Source organism: Bos grunniens, chromosome 25 (assembly GCF_055505025.1).
Source record: "Bos grunniens cultivar Pamir isolate PY7600 chromosome 25, Bosgru_T2T1.0, whole genome shotgun sequence".
Lineage (NCBI taxonomy): Eukaryota > Metazoa > Chordata > Mammalia > Artiodactyla > Bovidae > Bos > Bos grunniens.
Window position 1 is genome coordinate 41,138,276 of NC_141189.1, and position 10,164 is coordinate 41,148,439.

General features: G+C 51.8%; 1 protein-coding gene across 9 annotated transcripts; it reads left to right on the forward strand.

The window, feature by feature from the left end:
- The first annotated feature begins 650 nt into the window (after positions 1–650).
- Positions 651–9,644, forward strand: RNPS1 (RNA binding protein with serine rich domain 1). Of its 9 annotated transcripts, none has more exons than XM_086376370.1 (9): positions 651–1,140; positions 2,571–2,678; positions 3,534–3,721; positions 3,963–4,118; positions 4,718–4,909; positions 5,097–5,199; positions 5,483–5,636; positions 8,109–8,250; positions 8,772–9,644. In XM_086376370.1, exons 3-9 carry the CDS (start codon positions 3,651–3,653, stop codon positions 8,869–8,871), a joined length of 918 nt encoding a protein of 305 aa, XP_086232496.1. In that variant the 5' UTR covers positions 651–1,140; positions 2,571–2,678; positions 3,534–3,650; the 3' UTR covers positions 8,872–9,644. The 9 variants fall into 9 exon arrangements, with proteins under 9 accessions (XP_086232496.1, XP_086232494.1, XP_086232493.1 ...); XM_086376368.1 differs by having other exon boundaries at positions 651–1,085; XM_086376367.1 differs by having other exon boundaries at positions 651–692.
- The last annotated feature ends 520 nt before the right edge of the window (positions 9,645–10,164 follow it).

Below are 10,164 nucleotides of genomic sequence, written 5' to 3' on the forward strand. Positions count from 1 at the left end.
CACTGTCTTCCACCCTGCCTTCTGCAGCCCGCTCGTTCCGGCTACACTACCCCCTGCCTTGTCCTCCCGGTACAATTCCGCTGGCACAGAATCTGCGCATACAGGGTCACCCCTCACGCCATGAGCGGTAATTGCACGAACCCATCCCCGCAACTGCCCTGCTCGCGAAGCCGCCTCCGCCCTACGAGTGCCCACGGCAAGCCGCCAGAGCGTGCAGCGCCTGCGCACTCTTCCTCCAACCCCGCCGCCGGGCCGCCCGGGACCCTCCACGAAGCAGCGGGGTCCGGGGCCCAGCGACCCGGGACGCCGCCAGGCCCGCAGCAAGGCCGGTGCGCACGCTCACGGAGAGGGGCGGGCCCGCGGCCGCCTTAACCCTCTCCGCGCCAGCCAGCGAACTGCCCGCACGAACCAGCCCTCCCAGCCGCAGAGAGCTGCCAGCTTGATGGCCCCACGAGGCGTACAGCCCGCCCGGGGCAGCCCTGGCCGACCCTCCGGAGTAAGCGCCCCGACGCGTCTCTTCCCAAACAGGCCTTGGCCCTTTAACATTCTCGCTCGCGCCCATTGGCCGAGGGGCTCGACGTCATCGCTGCGCGCCGGACGACCGCGCCTTCCCGCTCCCTAATCCTGACGCCAGAGCCGCGCCGCCCTCTGAGGCTGAGAAGAGCGGGAGGAGGTCGCGGCGGCGGGAAGATGTAAGTAGCGGGAATCCAACCCCATCCGAGCTTGGGGGCCCGCCCGCCAGGTTCGGCGGGGCGCATCGTGGAGCCGGCCCGCTCCCTGGCCACGCGGTGGTGACGGCGGGGCCTGTGGCCTCGCTCCTGGTTTGAGAAGAAAGAGTGTGGCCCGGGGCGGGCTGAGTGGGAGGCGCCGAAGCTGCGGCCCGGAAGTGGTCGGGGCCGCGGCGGGCGGAAGGGCGCCCTCGTTTCCTCGGCTCTGCAGTGGGATCAGTGAGGCCCGCGGGATTCGGAGCGGCCGGGAACTCGGCCTCCGCCGTCCGGGCCCTCTCACCGGGCTGGAGACCCAGGCCCGCAACGCCGGGCCCTGCCCTGGAAGCGCCCGCGGCCCGGCTCCTGGACTGGGGAGTTGTGAGTGAACGCGGACGCGGGGCGCCGAGGTCGCGTGCGGGGCCGGGGCCGGTGGGTACGAGATGCTTTTTGGGGTGCCCTGGGTGACCGACTGACCCTCCCTTTGAAGCCATTAATTTCAAACATCGACTCCACGAACGTCTGCGGGGTTCCTGTGTGCCGTTCCCAGTGCTAGCCCTTGGGGATACGGCCCCTAATGTCTTGGAGCCCAGTTTGACGGGTAACCCCAAAAGAGAGGATACGGAAAGGTTAAATCGACGGAGCAGAGGCGTGGCCTTTTCCAGTCTCTCATAAATTGTACCTGAAATTTACTTTTAAATAGAGAAGGTGCTCCGAAGATGTGAGCTGAAATGCCATGTACTCGAGATATAACTAATTGTTCTCTCCTATTTTTGGCTGTTGGACGCGCACCTTTCCAGAGGATGGGGGAGGTAACCACGGTCCTGTGACCTGAACTTGTGTAAATAGAATCAACCTTTGCTTTCTAGCCCTCTGGCCACACCCAGAAAAGCCTTCCCTTACTCTGTGATCTTAATTGAGTTTTAAGAATAAACGGTGGTGCTTGTTTTCACAAACTACAAAGAGCACATCTTTAGGACTGGGGTGGGGCCCTGGAATATGTATTCTAGGTCAGCTGTGTAATAAGGTAGCCTCTGACCACACGTGGCTACTGAGTACTTGAAATGTACCTAGTTCAAATTGATGTGTTTAAAAAGCTTAGCATGGGGAAGCATGGATATTTTATTAATCATTTTGTATGCTGATTGGTGAAAAGACTGTTCGGGGTGTAGTGTGTCAGATAAATACATTACTCACAGTTAACTTCATCTGTTAACTAATGCTTTTTTGCAACGTGGCTCCAAGAAAATTTTAGAGTACTCTTGTAGCTGGCTCTCTCTCTATTGGACAGTGCTACTCTTGGTGATCATAATGGGGGCAGTCCAGGGACCCCTGCTGATCATTCAGAGGTTGTGTGACTTCAGAGCCAAGAGTTTGCCTCAGAGAAAAGCCTCCAAAGCCTTTCTCCTAATATTAGCTAACATCTGTTGAGCCTTAACTAGATCCTCAAGACTCTTTTATCCGTTAATTTGGTTTATATTGTTGACACCTATGAAGTGTAGGAACTGTCTGTCTCTCCTTAATGCTGATGAGAAATTGAGGCTCAGAATGATTAAGGGATTGATACAAAGACACAACAAAGCCTTGAATCAGACCCCAAGCAGGGGGACTTCAGACTCTTAAGCACTGAATTATATTCAGTGATTGTCCAAGCAAGCATGCTAACCGTTACAATGTGGCTGAGTGTTACAGACAGGTTACTGAGTGTCTGTAGTGCCTTTTTTTTTTTTTTTTTTTTTAATTTTGGCTTCTTTTTTTGTATATGCCCTCTCATTTTAAGACATAATGTCTAAAAAGACTTTATAGCCCTGGAAAAGAACAGCACAGGTAATACTCTCTTTTGCACTCTCATTTGTTTGTCCACAGCTGGGCACTCTTTCTTGAGTCAGAATGTTTATCCAGCATTTTGGCAGCACTGCGCACATGGAAACAGGATCCCGATTGGTGGGCTGTGTCCAGGTTACTTACAGGAAGGTGAGATAGGAGTAGTTGAGGCTAACATTCTGAGATCTTTGCTTCCACAACTCAAACAAATTGCGCAAAACCTCACTGGAAATACTTAAAGCCAACAGCCCCAGGAAACAGAGCACATAATGAATTAATAGTTTGTTCTTGAGTAGTATTTACTGATGACCTTTTACTGAGTTCGTGCTGCAGCCCTGGAACTTAGCTAAACCCTTACATGTGGTGAATGCATCTATTTCCAAAAATGTGAGCACACAGAAAAGCTGAAAAAATTCAGTGCACCAAATAGTCACAGAACCACCACCTAGATTCTACAGGTTACATTTCTGTTATGTTTTGTCTCACTTTACTACTTTTTAAATGTTCATGGGGGATGTTTCATTTGTTTGGTTATTAAATGTTTTGATACTGGTACCAGTCACTTGAAATGGTTTTTGCTTCCAGTCATAATATCTATCCAATGTATCCTGCAAAGATTCCAGCAGTGAAGCGAGGTCGAATCCTGTCACTTAGGGTTTTCTCTGCTCTGCCTGCAAATGTGCTCCTGTAGTGTCTCTAAAGGACTGTAGAGGGCTCACTGTAAAACTGGTGAGAAATGGGCATTGTACTACCTATCAAAGAACAGGACCCCACCACCCACACCATTGCTTAAGAAAAAGACAAGCTGAGCTGACGGTTCTTCACCTGCCTCCTGTGGGGGCAGGATCCCCTGAGGAAATGGACCCGGCCCAGGTGTTCCTGGCTTGGTAGATGCACACTGCTGACTGTGTTCCTTGTTGCCTGCTCCTATGCTCAGCTTTTGACTGCAAAGTAGATTTGTTGCCTTGCCAATTTACTCTGTGAATCCTTTTATCTTGTTATTAGGCTGCACTTTGGCGTAAATTGCAATCGATTAGGGATCGTTTCTCAGACTCAAGTTAGACGTGAGAGTTCAGATAAGTGAGGCCGCCATTGCTGCTTTGAACACCTCAGAAGGGGAGAATGGATTTATCAGGAGTGAAAAAGAAGAGCTTGCTAGGAGTCAAAGAAAATAATAAAAAGTCCAGCACTAGGTAATCCTTCTGTCAGATTTTTCTAGTGCTACTTTGGGGGTGCTCGTTGCTAGGGACCCTCAGAAAGGGGGACATTGGAAATATCTTGAATTTTACAGTGAAAGTGTCCTAAGCCACAAACCATTTTGCTCTGTGGTGGTCTGGGGTTTCTGTAGCCCTTTGCATCCCCTTTTGGGTTGTGCTGTGGTTTCAGGGTTCAGCCCAAGGGGCATGTCATCTCACACTCTCCCTCACTGTCCAGGGCGCCTTCTCCCACCAAACGCAAAGACCGCTCTGATGAGAAGTCCAAGGACCGCTCTAAAGATAAAGGGGCCACTAAGGAGTCGAGCGAGAAGGATCGCGGCAGGGATAAGACTCGGAAGAGGCGCAGCGCTTCCAGCGGGAGCAGCAGCACCAGGTGGGGCTGGCAGGTCAGGGCCTTACTTCCAAGGCCATGGCCCTCTTCTTTCCCAAAGAGCCTGCAGAGTGTTCTTTCTTTTTATTGATAAACAAAGCACTCAGATTACTAATTTATGGCAGACTGGTCTGGGCTTTGCTCTGGTCATACAGAGGACGGTGTTGGTATGGGTTTTTTTTTCTTTTTTGGAGGCATTAGGAATGCAATGTCTTGAGTTACGCTTTTCTCTCGAGTGCTTTTGATTTGGAGTTGTGGTTGGATCATCCTAGCCTGGCTCTTTCCTTTTCCTTGTGTTGAAAACCAGCCTGTGTCAGTCGGTAGCTGCCTTCCAAGCTGAGCCGGGGGCTCTGACTTGCCAGACTGCTCCTTTTCCTCCCAGTAGGCAAGGCTTCTGTGTAGGTAGGAAGCAGTCCTGTCACTGCACGGTACATATACTGTTTCTGTCCCTGCGAGGGCTTTGTTAGGATGGGGCTGGAGGGTGTCCGTGGGTACTGGGGAAAGCCTTGAGGCTTGAGAATACGAGCCCAGTGGTTCCTCTTGACTTGTCTGCGGTGAGGCAGCACTGCTCCCACTGGTGACCCCTTCCTCTCGCCCCTCAGGTCCCGGTCCAGCTCTACCTCCAGCTCAGGCTCCAGCACCAGCACGGGCTCCAGCAGCGGCTCCAGCTCGTCTTCAGCTTCGAGCCGCTCGGGAAGTTCCAGCACGTCTCGCAGCTCCAGCTCCAGCAGCTCCTCGGGCTCCCCGAGCCCTTCTCGGCGCAGACACGACAACAGGCGGCGTTCCCGCTCCAAGTGAGCCCCCTTCCAGCCCCTCTTCTCCACGGGGGACTGGTCAGTTCAAGGGATTGCCTCCAAAACTCATGAATTATCTGGGACCTAAATTTACAGACTGGGGCTGTAAGGTTACCATTAGTTATTACCAAAGTAGACCAAAAAAGGAGTTTCACTGTCTTAATAGGATTCTGTATTTTTCAATTAGGTCCAAACCACCCAAAAGAGATGAAAAGGAAAGGAAAAGGCGGAGCCCTTCCCCTAAACCCACCAAAGTACACATTGGGCGGCTCACCAGGAATGTGACCAAGGTGAGGAATCCTGCTTCTGTTCAGTGGACATTGGGGTAATTCTTGCAGATGTTTAAAATGGAAAATGAGAAGCCCGCCTCTGCCAGAAGGTAAACGTAGAATGCAGGATTTCTGAGGGCTGAGTTGGTGGCATGTGACCAAGTAGAGCACTGGTTACTTCTTTTAACGGAATATATTTTGTGTGTGCTTAGGGTGCTGAGGGTGTGGTCATTGTGTGGCAAGTTCTCTGACTTCTACACAAGTGATGGGAGGGTGAGCCTAAGTGACTCTTCTTCCTCCCTAGGATCACATCATGGAGATATTCTCCACCTATGGGAAAATTAAAATGATTGACATGCCTGTAGAAAGGATGCACCCCCATTTGTCTAAAGGCTACGCCTATGTGGAGTTTGAGAATCCAGACGAGGCTGAGAAGGCGCTGAAGCACATGGACGGAGGTAAGTCCAGCCCTGCTCTGACCTGTCCCAGACCAGCTGTCCACCATACCTGGTGTGATGAGAACTGATTTCCAGTCTGGCTGCATGTGAGAATTTCCTTGGAGCTCTGTCAAGATTCCAATTCTTACTCAGTGGGTGTGTGTTTACCAAAAACATGTTTTACAGAGCCTTATTCTTGAAAAAGTATTCACCAAATATGAATATATTAACATTTTAATAATATTTCAATCTGTTAAAACTTAAGGATCAAATGAAGTTTTTTTTTTCTTCACAAAGTATTTGACTACAATGAAACATTTTTATATGGGAATGTTTTCTTTAATCTTGAGTTACTTTCTGTATTGCTAAAACTTAGCATTTTTAAGATAACTTTCTAAATCCACAAATTTTACCTCTTTCCTAAAATGCATCTTAACTGTTGATGACGTTTACAGCCACTTTGTATTGGCTTTGACAACCTTTGAAGGACTGTGAACATCTGTCAGTCGTTTTGCAACTCGAATAGGCAGCATTTTAAGGAATGTGGGTTTCCCTGGGCCCTTGCTGCTTCTGTCCTTCAGGCAGCTGAGCTGAGCCAGGACTGCCCGAGCCCCACATGGGCTGCCAGGCCGAGTAGGGAGAAGAGTCTGAACCCCTGAGAACCTTGGCATCCTTGGAGGCCCTTATATGTTTGAAAGATAATTGCCCTTGAACCCTGGTAGAGTTTGTATAGTACAAAATTTTCCTTGGTACTTCTAAGTCTTTCCATCTCCTTAAATCCCCCTGGAGTGTTTTTAGGAGTTCAGCATAAACTGGGAGCCGTCACTCTGCAGGCATCAGCTCTTAACTTTGTGAGTCATGCCTTTGTTTTAGAGACTGTCAGTCTTGTGTTTGACGGAGTCTGAGCACTTGCTAAAAATTTAGGAGGCTTAGACACATTCAGGATGTGTGTGATGATAAATATTCCACCTTGTCTTAAGATTCTGGTAGGACTTTTTCCCTGTCTTCTTGTATTGTGCTGAATGGAACCACTCAGTCTCCAGAAAGAAATGGAAGGGCTTGGTTTTTACTGGCAGGTAGCTAGAGGATAAGAGAAGGCAATGGAACCCCACTCCAGTACTCTCGCCTGGAAAATCCCATGGACGGAGGAGCCTGGTGGGCTGCTGTCTGTGGGATCGCACAGAGTCGGACACGACTGAAGCAATTTAGCAGCAGCAGCTAGAGGATGACTTTTCTCCTTTTTTTCTCTTTGTTTTTTTTTTTTTTTCTTTGTTGTTACACAGTCAGTACCCATGTAATACCTAACCAGGAATAGCTTTTGGCCTGGGCTTCCCTGGTGGCTCAGACAGTACAGCATCTGTCTGCAATGCAGGAGACCCGGGTTCGATCCCTGGCTTGGGAAGATCCCCTGGAGAAGGAAATGGCAGCCCACTCCAGTATTCTTGCCTGGAAAATCCCATGGACGGTGGAGCCTGGTAGGCTACCGTCTGTGGGGTTGCAGAGTCGGATGTGAGTGAGCGACTTCACTTTCACTTTCATGGGCCAGGGCCACCTTAGTGGCCTTTCAAGTATGTTCCGAACATAGGTGCACAGCTTGGATTTGTACTGACGTGAGTCAGTACCTCAGAAGTTCTCTTGAAAGCAGAAGCTGAGAAGGTAGAAGAGCCTGCCACCCACCCTTTGGGAACACACTAGCTGTGCTTGGTCCCCTGGGATTGTTGGGTCTCTGCCTCAGTTTCCTTCATTCTTTCTCTCCCTGAGACCCTGCAGGTTCATCATGCCCCATTCTGAGCGGCCCCCCCATGCAGTTGTGCGGTTTCATTCACTTGTGTGGCTTAGTACTGGCTGTACACAGACTCCCCCCACCCCCCAGGCACTTTTTGCATACTTTCTTTAGACAGACTTGAAGTCTCCTGAATATCCTGTCCTTTGTTCCCTACCCCAGAAATAGTTCCTTCTTTGTCTAATACAACCCTTCCCCCCTCCCCTCCACCCCCAAATCACACCTCATCCAGACACCTGGTGCCGATCATCCTTCACCTGACCCATTAGCAGGCTCCCGGGATTGTCCCTCCCCGTCATCCCTTGAGTACTTATATTTCACCCCATCTCTGTCCTGCTGAAGCCCGCTCCTCGCTCCTGTCTTCTGCTCTGTTCCCCTTGCTTGCAAGGAGGACGTCCAGGTGCAGCACCAGCTTCCAGCTCAGGGTGGGGGCACAGCCCTCCCCTCGCTTAGCAGGCTCCTCCCTGTTCTTTAGGTGCCGACCTGAACGGGCTTCCCCAGAAGGCTATCCAGCACACCAAGATGGAGTCCTGGGTTAGGGTTCTGCCCCCAGTGGGTCTCCTGAGGAAACCTCCAGTGATAGCGATTATGAGCTTTTTCGCTGTGACCAGAGTGGGTTGTCCTTGTTCCCCCAGGCTCCTTTCTTTCTTGCCCACCAGGGTAGGTGCTTGTTAGATAGGTATTTTGTGACTTTACCCTTTTTTCAATAGGACAAATCGATGGCCAGGAGATCACTGCCACCGCTGTGCTGGCCCCCTGGCCCCGGCCACCCCCCCGGAGATTCAGCCCTCCCAGGAGGATGCTGCCACCTCTTCCTATGTGGCGCAGGTCACCCCCACGGATGAGGAGAAGGTGGGTCGCTCTGGGGTTTCATAGGGGACTGATTAGGACCAGTTTCCCTTTATTGACAAAGTGAGGGGGCAGTGACTTCGGGGCCTTGTCCAGCCCTGCCTGCCCCCTGATGGGGGTGGGAAGCAGCATGGGCACAGGAGGCCTTGGAGGTCCTCGAGTTCCTTCCAGCCCGGGAAGGAAGAGCTGCTCGACTGAGGGATCCGCAGAGGCGCGGCCTCTCCCCACCCTCTGTGAGAAGACCTGAAGGGTCAGAGGAGTAGGGAACAGCCTTGGCAGAGGCCGGGGTTGAGCCGTCCCTTCTCTGCTAGCGCTGGCCAGCTGCACCTCACGGCCCTCCGAGATAGAACCCTTAGTCTCCGGAACGTTTCCGTCTGCCCCAGGCCTTCTGTTGGCACCACCCAGAGGGATCTAGCTGTGTGACTGGCAAGTTAGAGCCATGCCGCTCTGTGTGAAGGCGGCTGCACCCCTGTGGTCATGGGCGTGGGTTTCTGGTCTGACACTGTGTCCTCCTCTCCTCACAGGTCGCGCTCCCCACGCCGTCGCTCGCCCGCGCGCCGTCGGTCCCGTTCGCCTGGGCGCCGCCGCCACCGCAGCCGCTCCAGCTCCAACTCCTCCCGATAGGCAGGGCCCGGAGCTCCGCTCCTGCGACTCCCTCCCACCGCTCTAGTTGGTTTCCAGAGGGGTCACAGGGAAGAAATCCCTCCCTCGGGGCAGGCTTCAGGGTGGAGGCAGCGATCAGACATCTCCCGAGCGGCGGGGTTCCAGCGGCAGGAGTGTTGTGGGTCTGGGGTCGTGCTTGTAAAGATGCTCTCCAGTTTTCTAGCTAGAGCAATTCCACGTTTCTAGTTCCTGAGAGTCAGTTTAGTGGCAGAGCCAGCAGGGGTGAGCAGGGGACTCCAGGTGGGGGGATAGCCCCAGCCGGGGAGGCCATTTTCCCATTCCACAGGTGACCTGGGGCCGGCCTCGGGGTCCCACAGGAAAGGCATGCTTTTAGGCAACTGCTATTCCTGTTAGCCTGGCCCAGCCTGAGTCCTCTTCTAACCTCTAGGGTCAAATACCACCCCCACCCCCATCATCTGCCCAGAATGGTTCTTTACACACGTAGCCGTGTGCAAGAACACACACACAGACCCCTCTTTCTGAAATTGTTGAGAGCCAGCTCTGCCAGGTCATCACAGAACCCCACCCCCACCCCAACTCCACTGTGTTGGTATTCTTGGTGGTCTTGCTGGTTACCTTGGCAACATGTACATTGCTTTTTCAGCTTTTATTGTACAGTCAGTACTATAAATTTTGAGTTTTGTAACTTTGTAGCATTTTAGATGATGTTGTGTTTGTACTTTGTTGTGTAGATTAAAAGAACTGTGTTGAATAAACCTAGGATTAGAGTGCAATGTCTGCCGGGTTCACTGCCTCCTTCCTGCCCCTTGCCCCCCAAGGCCGCGTCAGTCGTGAGGGAATTAAACACAATTGCCTAAAATAAATGTTTGGTTTCATTTCCAAAGTCATAGCTGCAAAACACGTTAACCAGGAAAACTTTGAAAGTGTTTTATCTTAGTTCCCTGGCCAGGATCCTACCTCCTGCCTTGGGAGCACAGTCTTAACCACTGGACCACCAGGGGAGTTAGCAACTGTGTTCCAGGAGCCTTGAATTCTGCCCGACCAAAAAGATGGATCTCATTCACTGCTGTGTTCGATGGCCATGGAAAAATTTCCCCACCTCAAAAACGAGTTTGTTCCAGAAGGAAGAACGCTTAAGACATTATAATCCCTTGCCCCTTACTGTGCCAGCGTTTTCAAACCGAATGCCAGCACAGTGTGTGTTCAGCAGGATTGAGGGCAAAGGGAAGCGGTCGCCTCCCCCTCCCCCAGGAGGAGCCCCGGTGAAATGAGCTGCATCTTGAGAAGGTGAAA

Coding starts and splice junctions, on each gene's coding strand:
- RNPS1 (XM_086376370.1), top strand. CDS start 3,651: ATGGATTTATCAGGAGTGAAAAAGAAGAGCTTGCTAGGAGTCAAAGAA. Junction 5,200..5,482: donor TCACCAGGAATGTGACCAAG/GTGAGGAATCCT, acceptor CTTCCTCCCTAG/GATCACATCATGGAGATATT. Junction 8,251..8,771: donor CCCCCACGGATGAGGAGAAG/GTGGGTCGCTCT, acceptor CTCTCCTCACAG/GTCGCGCTCCCCACGCCGTC.